Source organism: Peromyscus leucopus, chromosome 15 (genome assembly GCF_004664715.2).
Source record: "Peromyscus leucopus breed LL Stock chromosome 15, UCI_PerLeu_2.1, whole genome shotgun sequence".
NCBI lineage: Eukaryota > Metazoa > Chordata > Mammalia > Rodentia > Cricetidae > Peromyscus > Peromyscus leucopus.
In genome coordinates this window covers 32,564,268-32,579,984 of record NC_051076.1, presented here as the reverse complement: position 1 = coordinate 32,579,984, position 15,717 = coordinate 32,564,268, and the positions used below count along the sequence as shown (strand labels likewise).

The 15,717-nt window shown below is 45.4% G+C and overlaps 1 protein-coding gene across 1 annotated transcript; it reads left to right on the top strand.

Annotated features, from left to right (window-relative positions):
- Window positions 1-716: 716 nt before the first annotated feature.
- Window positions 717-15,368, top strand: Tada1 (transcriptional adaptor 1). Its single transcript, XM_028864367.2, has 8 exons — window positions 717-902; window positions 3,672-3,763; window positions 3,976-4,041; window positions 8,438-8,535; window positions 10,015-10,224; window positions 11,487-11,638; window positions 13,473-13,635; window positions 14,238-15,368. Exons 1-8 carry the CDS (start codon window positions 829-831, stop codon window positions 14,388-14,390), a joined length of 1,008 nt encoding a protein of 335 aa, XP_028720200.1. The 5' UTR covers window positions 717-828; the 3' UTR covers window positions 14,391-15,368.
- Window positions 15,369-15,717: the final 349 nt, after the last annotated feature.

Genomic DNA, 15,717 nt, shown 5'->3' with positions numbered 1-15,717 from the left:
TTCGTGTGTGAATTTGAGCATGCACGGGGAGGTCAGAGATCAAGCTAGAGTTGTGGGTCCTTCCACTTGACCTTGATTTGGAAAAAGGCTGTCTTTGCATTTTCCCTCTGTAGGCCAGGCCAGCCGGCCACTGAGATTCCAGGGGTCCCCCTGTCCCCGCCTCTCACGCCCCGCTAGGAGCTTTGGGTTTCCTGTTTGGGCATTGCTTTTCAGTTGGGCAGCACATGTTGGACGTCCAGGACTGGAACCCCAGAGAGCCTGCCTTCGGGGAACTTAGCGTCTGCGTGGCGGGTGGCAGAAAACGAGATCCACCAACTAAACCCCGCAATAGGTGCTGGGCGCTCGGCAGAGGGAGAAAACGAGGACGGGAGGATCCACCCGGCAGTGCACGCACTCTGCGACGGGAGCGCTGGCTTCGGGAAGGAAGGCGTGGGAATCCCGCGCCGACCTGTCCGTCAGGGCGGGGTCTGGCGGCCAAGGCCGCGCTCCGGACGGGGACTGGGACGGGGACGACGCCACCGCCGCCGCGGGCAGGCGGACGGGTGTAGGTCGGGCACGCGCCCACGAGGGGAAGCGGGTCACGTGACCCGAGGAGGCGGGGTAAGTCAGCGAACGGAGTCTGGCCGGGTGCTCGCCCGACACTGTAAGACGGGCGGGGCCGAGAACCAAACAAACGCAGCGTCTCCCGAGCGGCAGGGGGCGGGGCCGACCAGCCGAGCCGAGCCGGCCGAGTCCCGAGCGCAGGCCTTCCGCCGCCGGATTGATCTTACGGTTGCTGGTCGCTGTGGCCGCGCGGTCTGCGGTCGGGCGAGAGAGCCGCGCGCTGCAATGGCGACCTTTGTGAGCGAGCTGGAGGCGGCCAAGAAGAACTTGAGCGAGGCGCTGGGGGACAACGTGAAACAGTAAGAGCCTCTGGGGCCGGCCTCGGGGCCTGTGCGTGGGGCGTGCTCCTGGCCCGGGGCTGCTGTAGTCCCTGGACTCCCTCACCTCCCGGAGGCCTGAGGCGCCTTGCGGCCGCCGCGGCTCCCGGCCGGGACTCGAGGCGCTGGAGGACCATCTCCCCGGCGCCCCGGAGACCGGGGGATGCCCGCGTGGGGCGGGAGCTGCGTCCTGGACGCCGGGGAGCCGGCGGAGCTGGGGTGCGCCGGGGCGCGCCGGGCCGGGGGGGGTCCGGAGGGCTTCCTGGAGGCGGAAGCCTGCGGTGCTCCGGGGCCAGAGGGGCGCTTTGAGAAGCGCTTTGAAAGCGGGTTCGGCACAGACCCCAGTTGCAGTCGGTCACCCAGCACCTTAGCATCCACAGGGACGGCAGCCTGGCCGGCTGTAGGACGCCTCTCCCAGCTCTCGAAACGTAGTATCTAGTCCTCCAAACCGGTGTGAGATCTGCACGGTTACTACTCCCATCTGATAGACAGGACACCGACCCCAGAGAGGTTAGTTGTTCCCCCAAAAGCCAGCGGCCAAAGATGGGACCAAGGCTGTGTGTGATGCTGCGCACGGGTTGTAAAGGACCCCCGGGCGCCCAGCCAGACTGTCAGCGGTGACTGGAACCGAGTGACAGCTCCGTAAGCTGCAGCCTGCCGCAGCCCGAGGAAGTGCCTCCGTCTGTTGGGGAACCTCAACTCCGGCAAACCGGGCGTTGATGCAGAAAATTGTCTAGAGCAGGCGTGAAGCAGAGCTGGCGTCTGTTGAGATAGAAAGGCTCTTAAGAAAGCGCACTCAAGAGCGTGGGCGCGGGCTTCTCACCAGAGCCCCGCTTTAGTAGAAGGCTTTAAAAAAAAAAATCATTATTATTACTTGTAGATTGTAAGCACCAGAGTTAAAGGAGATGCTCAGGGAAAGGATAAGGTGTGGGTGTAGGCTTCTCAAGGGAGAGTCAGTCACAGCTAAGTGTCTTAGCATATGCATTTTGGCGGTTGTCTTTTTCTCTTTTTCTTTCTTTTTTTGTTACAATTTTCTTTCTCTTTTGGCTGGTGAGTTGGACAGGCTTATATCTGATAAAGTAAAAAACCAGGAGCCATTAAAGTTGCACAAGGGGTTTCTGTTGGGATGCCTAGAGAATTGCAGGTTTTCAGCCTGGAAGGGAGAAAGAGGTCTTAAGGCAGATATTGTTGTGTTGGAATTTTTGATTTCAGCTGGCTGGGGTGAGGGACTCTTTTTCCTTTTTATGTTTTCAGTCTGCTCATCCTGCCTCAAAACCTTCACACCAAGCTCCATGGGCAGCCAAATTGTATCACAGAAGGACTCTCTGAGATGCAAGGAGGAAATTAAATTAAAAAAATATTTTAATAGGTAAAAATGACAAGTTTTTTTTGGCCTTCATTAGAACGGCTTTATGCTCTTGTAATGCTGAGTGATAAAACTCACATTTAAAAAGCACACCACGGGGATTGTCTCTTAGCCATACACAGTGCTCACAGGATTTTGCAAGTGAATGGTCTTACATGGTGCTTAATTTGAAGGACATGGCTTGTGTATATGATTGCCTTTCACTCTGGTTAGCTACTGTACCTTCCAGAATCACACATGCATCAGTCACACGGTAAATTCAGGGCCGACAGAAATAGTTTTGAAGTTAGCAGCTTTCCCCTGTTCCATTTGTAAAGACCAGCTCTCCACGTGCTGTTAGTCAAATATGGGTGCTGAATCTAAATTGTATTGCTTTGTAATGTGAAATCCACAGGTCTTTGTGCCAGGGATACAGTTCATGATGAGGTATGGAATTGTATGGGATTGTTCTACATTTCTGTCTCCAGTCTTTGTTCATTTTTAAAAAACGGCTTCTTGGTTAAGCTTGTTTTAAAAGCTTGTCTCTTATATTTCCTCCTAAGCAGTTTGCTTTGCACTGAACGGTGTGACCATTTAAATGTGTGACCATTATTTAAATGTGATCCTTGGTAGTGGGTAAATGAAGCTTATACAGAGTGCATGGTTGTGAACTGTTTACTATTTATCCAGCAGTCCAAATGTTAAACCAAGGACTTTCTGTTTCTCATATCCAGGAACATTTTCTTTTTGGTGGTGTTAGGAACTCAGTTTGTCTGCCGATTAGATTAGACCTTGAGCTTATCTGAAGGGGAGCATGGCACCCAGAGTAATAAAGAGCACCGGTGACCACTCTCCTCCCTGGAAAAGTGCGGTTGGGAACGAAGACCCCATGTAGGGTTCTGGAGGGCAGCCTCTAAAGAGATGACCACGAGAAAGGAAAGGCACAGCTGGGCCTGTTTGGAGTCAGCCCTGAGTCCACACCAGCCTCCTAGGGAGAAAGGATGTTTCTTGTTGGTCTTCTGCCTCTTGGGTGTGTTCATTTGCTAGGCCTGCTGTGACAAAATGCTTGTTGCTTAAACCACAGAAATTGATTTTCTCACAGCTCTGGAGGTTGTAAATCCAAGGCCAGCGTGTCGAAGAAGGGGGGGGTGGGGTTCTTCTGAGACTTCTGCGGCCTCTCTGCAGGAGTCTGGACTGTCTGCCCCCTTCTACAGTGCTGACTAGACAGACGAGCTACGTGCCAAGATACTGGGTCTTCCCCGAGGAACTCTGGGAGGCTTCCCACAGCTCAGCCACTGACACTGGGGTTTATAAACTTTTCTTCCCTGGGGGTTTGGACAGCTCAAGTGAACCTGGGGGCAGAGGCAGAAATGTGCGGTTTTTAATAATAGTCTTTCCTTCTGCAGATACTGGGCCAACTTAAAGCTGTGGTTCAAGCAGAAGATCAGCAAAGAAGAGTTCGATCTAGAAGCCCATAGACTCCTCACACAGGACAATGGTAGGCCTTCATTTCTCCAAGTTTCCCCAGGTTTACAATAAGGACTTCTGGTTTTGATGGTGGATCATCACAAAATCTTAATATTGGTTTAAAAAGTTAACTGTAAAAAATGGGAGAGAGAGGGGGAACATTTAAAGTATTCACAAGCTAGACTAATGTTTTCCTTGTGTTGGAAATACTGTCTGACTTGTGACAACCTTCTTTTTTTTCAGTTCATTCTCACAATGATTTCCTCCTGGCCATCCTCACACGTTGTCAGATTTTGGTTTCTACACCAGGTAAGGGAGTGGGAATGTTTCCAGTGTGGATCACTTGGCAAAGCAGGGCAGCATTGGGATTTGGCCTCCTTGTCAGACGCTGCTCAGGTTTGCAAAGGCGATGGTCTCTGAATTACCCAGAACCAAAAAAAAAGTTATGTAGGTGACAGTTACTGTACACATGTGCACATGCGCGCACCCTTAACTGATGATTTCCTCATATTTACTCTTTTTACTCCCCACTCAGCTTGCTGCACTATAGGTGAGGTAACGAGAGGGTGGAGTCAGGCTTCAGAAGATGAAGGCAGGGAGGAGGAGCATGGGCAGCAGGAGGGGACCTTCCGGAGGCTGGGGATGAAATCTGTAGAAGCCTGGGCTTCTGCTGGGCTTCCGCAGAACAGCTCTGGGAGGGAAGTCATCAGTAGGAAGGCTGGCGAGGACTGAGTGTAACCGGTTAGGTAGAACTTGTGGGTGCTAAAGAGCACATCACTTGTTCATACACTTGTCCTTCAGCCAGCTTTAGTAAGGCAAAGGTTAAGTAAGTGCTTTGAAAACTTCCCTTCTGAGAAAGCTGTCTGGGACCTTGTTAAAAACTGAGGTTCAGGGGCACTTCCTGCTTCCTGCCTCTGTAGATTGTCAACTTTTTTTTTTTTTGGGTCAAGCCTAGGATGATTCTGGATATCCTAAATTAATATTATTTATTGAGTACGGCATGTTAGGTAACTTAATCTAAAGAGCCACCCTTCAGGGTGTTGTAAGCCTCTTTAATAGATACGAAAACAGACATCAGAACAAAACAAAAACTTACAAATTTGCCCAGGGCCCAGTCTACTTAAATGGTAGCCTTGGCTCAGAAGCGGTCTTCAGTGCTGTGGGAACGTCTTTCTCTGGGTCATCTTCCTCGCTGGGTGTCCTTGCTCCATTTGCCGTCTCCACAGCAGCTTGCTCCTGAGCTGTCTGTCTGTTCTGCTTCCTCAGGTCCCTGCGGCGGCAACACCTAGGGTCCAGTTTGAATTGCAGGAGTAGGTTTCTTTAGGGAATCACTTAACTGTAGGACCCAGGTTATTCTCCTACCCAGGGCATTACTAACCACCCCCCAACACCAAAACAGAACGAAACAAAGACTCTTAACCCGTTAAATGTTTACATCTGAGGCTGGGGAGATGGCGCAGTGGTTAAGTGCACTGGCTGCTCTTGCAGAGGACCAGTTCAGTTCCCAACACCCACACGGCAGCTCACAGTCATCTGTCACTACAGTTTCAGGGGATCTGATGCCCTCTCCTGGGCTCTGAGGGCATCGGGCATATTTGTGAGACACATATGAACCTGCGGGCAAGCACTCATACTCATAAAATAAGAATAAATAAACCTTAAAAACATGGCCGGGCGGTGGTGGCGCACGCCTTCAATCCCAGCACTTGGGAGGCAGAGCCAGGTGGATCTTTGTGAGTTCGAGGCCAGCCTGGTCTATAGAGCAAGATCCAGGATAGGCACCAAAACTATATAGAGAAACCCTGTCTCGAAAAAACAAAAAGCAAACCTTGGTGTAACCTGTTACTACAATTATGAGTATTATTTTTTCTTTTAAGATGATTTTGGTGGTGGGGCTGGAGAAATGGCTTGTCAATTAAAAACACATAATGCTCTTGGAGAGGACCCAAATTTGGTTCCCAGCACCCATGTCAGATGGCCAGATGGCTTACAGCTTCCTGTAACACCAGTTCCAGGGGATCAAAAGCCCCCAGCCTCCTCAGGCACCTATAATCATGTACACATTACCCCCTCTTCCCCCACCCTGTCACACACACACACACAGAAGTACATATTAAAAAACTTTACAAACTATTTTGGAGGAGTACTTCTTTGAAATTACTATTTTGGAGATATTTTTTCCAAGTGTAATTTTTTAATATATAAATAAATAGTAAACACTATATTCATAGTTCTAAAAAAATCAGCCCAGAAAGTTCTTGGTGAAGGCTGCTCCTTACCTAGTACCCCACATCCCAGTGCGTTCACTGCCGTGTTCTGTTCTTACGGTGAGTCGCCCAGTGTCCCTCATCGTTGGTCACACTTGTCTCTGGAGCCGTTGGCTTCGGTTTCTGTCTCTTTACCTCATTACCCTTGTCCTGGGAGAGTTCCTCAGCGTCCCTAGGCTTTCTGTTGAATATATTCTCGATTTCAGCAGCTTTTATGGCATTTTCTTCTTGTCTGATGGATACATGTGTTCTTACACTTTACTGGAGATACCAGATGGATATGGTCAGTCTTTTTACTTTTCATGTCTAGAACAACTATGCATGTTCAGTTGGCTGTTTTTTTATTTTTTATTTTTTTACTCATGTGCTATTGTTTGGATGTAGTTTGCTACCCATGTTAAATGTTGGGATCTTAGATTTCATTGTGGATGGTTGTGAGTTGATGGGAAGTTCTGAGGCACTGGAGTAGCAATCTTCAGAAGCAAGATAGATTACTGCATCTTAGTACTCCTGATTGTTTGTATTTTTCTCTTTTGGATGAACAATTTTGCTGCATGGAACTCCTGAGTTTATTTTTTTGGTGGAGTAGTATGCCAAAGTTCGGCTGCACAGCCCAAGCTGGTCTTGAACTTGGAATCTTTTTGCCTTCCAAGGTGTTGGGATCATGTGCCACCATGCTAGTTACTGCTGATCTTGGGAGAGTAATCAGACTGTTACTAGAACAAGCCAAACCCCTGACTGATTATCTCTTTGACTTGCTGTTTGGTCAAAGCAGGTCAAATGTCCCTGTCTCTCCCCCACCCTCCAAAAAAAATCTTGAGTGTGTTTCTTCCATTGGCAAATATTCCATAGTACCAAATATGATCAAATGCCTATTCGGTGCTGTCCATTTCAATATGTTGCAAAAACAGGATCTGTGGAGATCCTGCTTTAGAGTGAGCTGATGGAGCCAGCTGTTAGGAAGGAGTATATGCTGAAAGCTTCGTTCTAGCAAGCCAGCATCCATACTGCCTACCTCAGCAGGTGACTTGAGAAGAATTGTTCCCCTTCCTCCCCACCCAGCTCATCTGTCGTATGTACCCTGTTGTGTGCCGTCCCATGAGGGTGAGCAGAGCTGCTTTGTGGGCATGTGACCTGCATCTGCACAGAAGCCTACACATGGTTTGGTACTTGACCAGTGCTGTCTTAATGTTCTAGAATCTTGAACAAGGAGTACCACATTAAAAAAAAAAAATTATTGTTTGATAATTTCATAATGCATATATTTTGATTAAATCTATCCCCACATTTTTATTTTATACTGAGCCTAGTCCATGGGATGAGGAAAAGCATGCATATGGATGATTTTTAAACATAGACCTTGCATTAATAATGACTTTTAGGCTTACCAAGCCCTCCTTGCTTCTTGTGGGTCTCTGTTAAGCCTTCTTTGCCTGTCCTTGCAGGGTCACACTTCTATGGCTAAGCTTTGTAGACCTTGTTAGTCCACCTTGGAACTTGTTAAGACTTCATTTCTTTATTTCATGTGAGTTGCCTTCCTTTACTTTTACTTTTAGCCAGGTTTTGAAAAGAGATACATACATGTGTCCAGTTCACCACCTTGGGCTACAACTCCTCCTAAAAACATTAACTAAAAATATGGGGCTGGGGAGATGGAAGCAGAAGGACCTGAACTTGGTCCTCTGCGGTCCATGTCAAAGCCAGGCCTGGCAGCATCTGCCTGTAATCCTCTGCCCATCATCTCCACTGGGAAGGCAAAGAAGAGAGGAGCTTGCTGGCCAGCTAGTTCAGCCGGCATCCAGCTCTAGGTTCAGTGAGAGACCCTGCCGTAAAAATAAGGTGGAGAATTGACTGAGGAAAATACTGGACATTCACCTCTGGACTCGAGTGCACACAAACACCCAAACCCAAACACACACACACACACACACACACACACACACACACACACACACACACACACACACACACACACACATATGCTTGAACATATTAAAAGAAAAAGTAAAAAGTTTGCTTTCCTCAAAAAAATAATTTTAGTTATAATTAGAAAAACAATGATTTGAGAGAGATAATTTCTTTTTTTTTCTTTCTTTCTTTTCTTTCTTTTTTTTTTTTCAAGACAGGGTTTCTCTGTGTAGTTTTGGTGCCTGTCCTGGATCTCACTCTGTAGCCCAGGCTGGCCTTGAACTCACAGAACTCCTCCTGGCTCTGCCTCCTGAGTGCAGGGATTAAAGGCGTGCGCCACCACCACCCTGCTGAGAGTTATAATTTCGTTTACAGAGTAGAGAAGATTCAGATTTGAGTTTCATTATTTAAATTTTCATTACCTGACTAGCCCATGCTTTTAATCCCCAAATGAAAAAAACAATAACTGTTGTCATTTTCCACTCAGGTTATTGTCTTTTTCACTGGGCTGTTGTTTTTCTGTCTTGTAGAAGGTGCTGGATCTTTGCCCTGGACGGGGGGCTCTGCAGCCAAGCCTGGAAAACCCAAGGGCAAGAAAAAGCTGTCTTCTGTTCGTCAGAAATTTGATGTAAGTAATTCTTCAGTAGAGCTAGCAACTATGGGGTACTAGTGTGATAAAGTAGCTGTAATTTTTTTGAGGTGGGGAGTGTTGAGACAAGGCTTCTGTGTGTAGCCCTGGCTGTCCTTGAACTTGCTTTATAGACCAGGCTGGCTGTGAACTCAGAGATCTGCCTGCCTCTGCCTCGCAAATGCTGGGACTAAAGGCATGTGCCGCCATATGTGGCTAAGTAGCTGTGATTTTAAGTATCACCAGCAGAGTTGAAAAATATGATTTAGGAAGAAAAAGTACTGGGAGATTGTAAATACATCTTCCAATGTATTCTTGTCAGCGTTTGCATGGACGTGTTGTGAGTCCCCAATGATTGGAAGCTGGGCTTGTGTTCTCTCCTGGTCAGGGGTCAGTCTGGAGCCTCTGATAGGCTTCTGTTGTGATAAAGGCTGTGCTCTGAGCCTTTAGAGATCAGTATGGAGACGATGAAGCATATGGTTATAAACTTGTAAACCTGTTGGAATATGTTTTCAGGTAGGAAGAGATGTTTCCTAAGGTTTGTCAGCCTAGGCTTGCCTGTTTTATGCTCTGTGTCAATTACATTACTCAACCTGGGGGTTCTTCACTGTCTCTAAGACATACCGGGTTTGAAATGTGTTGGGTATGGGATAGCTTTATACTTAGGAAATGGAAAAATGCCAGTATTATTTTAAAATACATACATGGAGACTGTCTCCACTGCAAATTCAAAGGTACCAGGAACAACTCCAGTGATGATAGGGTATATAAATTTCATAGGAATGCTGAATTGTTTACAAATTGAACAAAGGCTGTGTGTTAGGAATGTAAGCAAACAGTCACAATAAAGAGCTGCTTCTGTCCTATAGCATTAGCTCAAATACTTGTCAGAACTATCATTTGATTAGTTAGGCTTTGTAAATCCTAACTGAAGCATTAATTATATGTCTATACTTTCAGAATCTGCTTACAATTAAACTTCTGTGACTTTACTATGTAGTCTCTCCCGATTGTTATTTTTAGCATTAGGCCATACATTTTGTGAGCACTAAGGTATTAATTGAATATAATAAATGGCTGTAGGCACACAGCTGTAATCCCAGCTTTTGGGAGTCTGAGGCAGGTGTATTGTGAGTTTGAGGCCTGTCTAGGTTATTAGGTATAGCAAGACTGTTTGAAAAAGCCAAACAACAGTCTGCTGTGTGTACAGCCATTGCCTCTTAACTCACCATGTAACAGGTGTGAATTTATCATCATTTGTGCTTGATTAACTTTTTGTAGTTTTGGTTGTGAGCCTAGCCTTTCACGGCCTAGCCATCTCTCCAGCCCACGATTTACTTTTTACTTTGAAATTTTTAATACCCTTTGGTAAATTTTGGTGGTCTTGATTTGTAGGTCCCAATTTTCGGTAGATGTTTTTCTTCTGTTTGTCTTGTCATTTGCTATTGGAGTGAATAATTCTGAAGTTTTCTTACTTAGCATAGATTCCAGCCTCAGAACCCCCTCTCTGGAGCTCAGCAGTTTGTGGCAAAGGATCCCCAGGATGATGAGGATTTGAAACTCTGTTCACACACAATGATGCTTCCCACACGAGGTCAGCTTGAGGGGAGAATGATCGTAACTGCCTATGAGCATGGGCTGGACAATGTCACCGAGGAAGCGGTTTCTGCTGTTGTCTATGCTGTGGAGGTGGGTTTGCTTTTGGTAGAATTAACGACAGATAATGATTGTTAGGAGCTTGGGTGTGTTTAAAGCTGATATTGACAGAAAGGAACTGAATGTCACTCAGGTTTCCTATCTGTCATCATTAAGAGAAATACTTCATACTTCACAACCAAAGAATTTGCCTTTGGTTGACAGGTTTTTCCAGACAGGTTCCTTGCAGCATCCATATTTCTGCTTATCTCTTGTTTTGTCAACACAGGTACAGTTTTTAAGCAAAAACAGAAATCAGAAATTCTAGTGGTTCAAATCACTTGTGTTTGAGGTAGTGCTGCATTTAAAGAGTGTCAGGTAGGCATCTGACCAGTGACACTGTTTGACCCACTGTTTCACTTAGTTATTTGATAAAGTGTACATTGCACTGATGCCAGACAGTGCTCAAATAACTATAGATGATTTTCTGGGTCTCATTTTCCTCGTAGTCATTTCTGAGATAGTAGCTGCGCTAGAAACATTGAATGAGTTCTGCATGAAAACCCATATTAAATTGCACAAGGGTGTCTTGATAGAAGAAAGTCATATTCGTGTAAGTGGAATGCCTGGCCTGATCATGGCTCCCCCATGCTGACCTATACTGGGAGCGTTGGATTTTCATCTTTCCCCACCAGTTCTAATGTACGTGGCTCTTCTGAAGGTAAAGAGAATTGAATAGACACGTACAATTCTCTATCTGTTTGTAGGGCTTTCGAGAGCAAAAGCTCTTGCAATGGTTTTGGTAACCAGTGAATACCAGATCTTCAAACTTTTGTCTCATTTTAAGTCACATTTCAAAGTCTTAATTTGCCTTAAAAAAAAAAAAAAAAAAAACCAAAAAACAAAAAACTTACTTTACTGGAAAATCATTTCTGAGAAGCGTCAACCTAAGGGAAACGAAGTGCAGTGCGTGTGGAGTGGTGGAGTGGTGGAACACTCGCCTCCCACGTGAGGCCCATGTGATGCTCGGACTCAGCACTGCACACTGAACTCAGACCCACTTCCAAGAGCAACAGTGCCTGGAGAACAGCCTCTTTACAGAGCGGAGTGAAGAGAGCACTTCCTCTCACCCGCCTCCCCCACCCCCTCCTCCACCCCTCCCCCATGCCCTCTGCACTGGCTTGGGCTCTTTCCACAAGTATTTCTGTCATTCTCCATCATCAAATGCCAGGACCATTGGAATGGAAGGACATTTGACAATGGAAGTTTTATAGTTTGCTTTTGAGGATCTCTTGCTATTTTTCTTTTGTTTTCAGAATCACCTCAAAGATATCCTGACCTCAGTTGTTTCGAGAAGGAAAGCTTACCGGGTACGAGATGGCCATTTTAAATACGCCTTTGGTAGTAACGTGACCCCACAACCGTACCTGAAGAATAGTGTGGTGGCTTACAACAACCTGGTTGAAGGGTGAGTGGCTTCTTGTACCCTTGCGTGGGTCCTTTGCTGCTTGGTCACTGACCTTATGTGAGAGGCCACTGTTAAAGAATTGGCTCTTGTGTTTCTGCAAGACTTGACATCAACACAGTTATTTCTTAAGTTGCATGCTTTAGAGTGAATTATTTCGGTACTTTTTTAAAACTGGAGGTGGTTGATTGCTTCTCCCTTTCTGATGTGGGATGGGGTAGCTCCTCAGGTAGCGATTCCTGATGGTGGCCTCTGCCTGGTGAGGAGGTGGCTTGCCCATGGTGGGAAGAGGAGGAAGAGTGGTAGATGTTTGTTGTCCGTGGCCTCATCTGATGCTCATGGCTGTAGCTCAGAGTCATGACCTGCGCCCATGTCTTTTGAGTGTTCTCGGCATCCTGTTGTATAGATCTATGTCCTCAGTCCACTCAGGGCTCCCAAGACCATCTTCAGTTCTAAGCCACCCTTTCATGAGTTGGTTCAGGTTACCTTTATCCTTTCTGCTTTCCCCACAAAACTTTGTGTTAATTTTAACCGTTTGGAAAAGAAATAGCAGTGGTCTTCCTCGTGGCTAGTGCCGTTGGCTGCACTTCAATAAAGACTGGGTTTCACCTGTCCGGTTATCTGGCTAGTGGAGGACACGAGGAAAGAGGAGACATTCGGGATCAAGGAAACCGTTGAGGACTAGGAGGCTGGCAGGGTGGCCGCGGTGAAAATGACTGGAAGGGGGCAGATGTAAGGGCACTGGCAGCATGTGGAGGAGGTGGGATGGTGGCCATCCCAGGGCTCTAGAGACATTGTGACGAGTGAGGGTCATCTCAAATTGGGGTCCCTGTTTAGGTTTCCATCTGTGGTGAGTTACTACCCAAACCTCATTCAGACATACCTGTTTGGGATTGTTTCATATTGAAGTCATTCTCCAGGGAAAAATGGAAACAGTGGTTCCTGTAGTGGGGTGTTGGGAGTTGTCTCTGACGTGGCATTGCCCTGGAGCCCTCCACTCCTGTCCCAGTTCCCAGGGAGCCATTACTCTAGCGGAGCGGCTTCCATCTGATGCTTTAACCCCCAGATGCTGCCCCACTCTGCTCTACCTCCTTGTGTACTCCTGGCCACTGTGTGGGTATCTGTACTGATGTGGAAGCCTCGCCCGACTTCTCAGCTTGTCCCTGTTTGGGGAAGTTAGCAAGGTCTGGGTGCCGTTTTTCCTGTGCTCCCATTTTGCTGCTACTTTTCTTGGTGTTTATTTTTTAAGCTTGCTTTCAGTACAATTTGTCTTCATAATTTTTCCATTTCATATTCCTTTAGTTACACCGTTTTGTTTTGTTTATAAGTATGTGTGGTTTTTCCAAACTAGAAACTCTTTTTTTTTTTTTTTTTTTTGTTTTTTTTTTTCCGAGACAGGGTTTCTCTGTGTAGCTTTGCGCCTCTCCTAGAACTCACTTGGTAGTCCAGGCTGGCCTCGAACTCACAGAGATCCGCCTGGCTCTGCCTCCTGAGTGCTGGGATTACAGGCGTGCGCCGCCGCCGCCACCACCACCCGGCCAAACTAGAAACTCTTTAGGGGCAGGAAACAGTTTGGTTCAGTATCCTGAGCTAAGTAAATATATTAGTATTGTGGGAGGAGGGAGTAAATATGGCTACATTACATTGTTTACAGCCACGGATACACGGAGCCTTTTGGAAATGAAAATCATGGACTCTTTATGTATATGGTGGTAGGTTTCTGATTCATTTAGAGATATTCAGAATGGGGTGTGTTCCAGCAAGCCTCTCTATTCTAGGTGTTCACTGGTCTCCATTCTAGGTACTGAGAGTATTTCCTTAAAATCTTCTTTTGCAGCCCTCCAGCCTTTTCTGCTCCCTGTGCCAGTCAGAATCCAGCTTCTCAGCCACATCCTGACGATGCTGAACAGCAGGCCGCATTCCTGTTGGCATGCTCTGGGGACACTCTACCTGCGGCTTTGCCTCCGGTGAACATGTATGACCTTTTTGAAGCTCTGCAGGTATTGGCTCCTGCTTTACCTAGATTTATTGACCCATTAATGAATATGAATCTACAAAGATACTAGCTTTTCCACTTTTTGACTTGTTTTTACAGTCAACAGTAGTAGGCTCATTTTTAAATTCCAAACCCTGTAGTTCCTTTAAAATCATCTCTCATACTCTACCTCTCATTAAAACAAACAAATATCACACTCCAAATAATCTCATAGTTCCTTATTATTTTCAGGTTTTTTTTTTTTTTAATTTTAAAAATTAAATTGCCATTGTGTGTATGCATGTGGGTGAGATGTGCCATGACTTATGTGTGGTCAGAGGACAACTTTGTGGGGTTATTTCTTTCCTTCTACTTCTACTTTATCTGAGTTCCAGAAATTGGAATCATGTCATCAGGCTTGCATGGCAATTATCTTTTAACTGCTGAGAAGCCCACAGAACCATTTAGTTTTCTTATTATCTGACTTGGGATTCACTATGTTCTGATTTAAAGTTTATAGGGTACCTAAGTCATGAGATGTTTTTAAAAATATAAGTTATAGTTTTGGATGCTGGAAAATTAAGTCTACTGAAGCATAATAGAAAACATGTAATTTTAAAATCACAGGTACACAGGGAAGTCATTCCTACACATACTGTGTATGCCCTTAACATTGAAAGGATCATCATGAAGCTTTGGCACCCTAATCACGAAGAGCTACAACAAGACAAAGTCCACCGCCAGCGCCTGGCAGGGAAAGAAGGACTTTTGCTCTGCTAAATTAGGATTTGAAGATTTGGGACCATCACCAAATTCATTGGTTGCTGAAAATGGAATGCTTTTGAGTCCACATTTCAAAACTGAAGTGTATAATGTATGTATAACCTTTCCTATGGAAATGTGACATTGAGTGCATTTTGTGTTGCTACTGTGAAGCCATTAATATGTGTCTGACTGATGATGACCTGTGTGTCTGTGTCCCCAGGTGTAGGAGCAGGCATTGTTCTGTGCCTGAGTAGGGGTAAGGCATATACTGAGGTGTAGTATCTCTGGTCTGTTGGTAAGATAGGTGACATCCTAGAATAATGATGCTGTTGTAGCTTAGTCTCCATGATTAGCAGGACTACTGTGTGTTCAATGGTGTATGTTCTGTATCTGACAGTAAAAAATCTGCTTTCCCTGAAGAACTATACTCTGCATATTGGTGGAATAACCTAGTGTTAGTCAGAATCTCCTTTAGTGACCAGGTAGCAGCTAGACAAGTTCCCAGACAACCCACTGTTTTCACTCCGGAGAACAGGACTTGGATATGTGGTTCTGTTTATGCATTTAATATTCTAGTCCCGTTCTTAGAATGCAGTTATCCTTATAGTGTTTTCTTGTAATTCAGTTGCTTTAGCATTAGTGTGTCTAAAGGCTGATGGGACAAGCTTGTTAATCCTATAGAAATGTTTTCATGAAATCTTACAAACTGCTAATTTTCATATTTCTACAAAATGTTTTATTCTTTCAAGTGGTACTATGAACTTACATTTGACAGTGTTACTGGTAACCAACTTGTTTTAAAGCTATGTTGCTTTTCATTCATGTAGTATTGATGGATAAATTAGATGTACAGATGGGTTTTCATAGGCCTAAACAGTAGATACATGTGAATATTTTTGTGTGTTCCTATATCTGGATCTGTGGATTTTGTTTTGTATTTTAAATGTAACAAATAAACATTTTGGGAGAAAACCTTTGTTTATTCAAATAAGAGATAAGGAATTATATATGTATGTTTATATATATGTTTATATAATGTATATATTGGGTTTTTTGAGACAGGGTTTCAGTGTAGCCTTTGTTGTCCTGAAACACTCTGTAGACCAGGCTAGATTCAATCTGCCTGTCTCTGCTTCCAGGGTGCCTGGATTAAAGGCTTGTGCCACCACTGCCCAGCTAGATGAGGAAATATTGTCTTCCATAGAAACAGGAAAAGTCTAGCCATATGAGATCTTGGCTCAAACTTCAAAAGAATGTACTAGGCAAGTGACAAGGCGTCCTGTTAAGGTATACATTTAGTAGTATGTGGCCTAAAATTAAAAACAAAAACAGCTTAAGCTGT

Excerpts from the sequence above, each read along its gene's own strand:
- Tada1 (XM_028864367.2), top strand. The coding sequence starts at position 829 with ATGGCGACCTTTGTGAGCGAGCTGGAGGCGGCCAAGAAGAACTTGAGC. Across the intron at positions 8,536-10,014 it reads CTGTTCGTCAGAAATTTGAT|CATAGATTCCAGCCTCAGAA; the intron begins GTAAGTAATTCT and ends TTTCTTACTTAG. Across the intron at positions 13,636-14,237 it reads ACCTTTTTGAAGCTCTGCAG|GTACACAGGGAAGTCATTCC; the intron begins GTATTGGCTCCT and ends TTAAAATCACAG.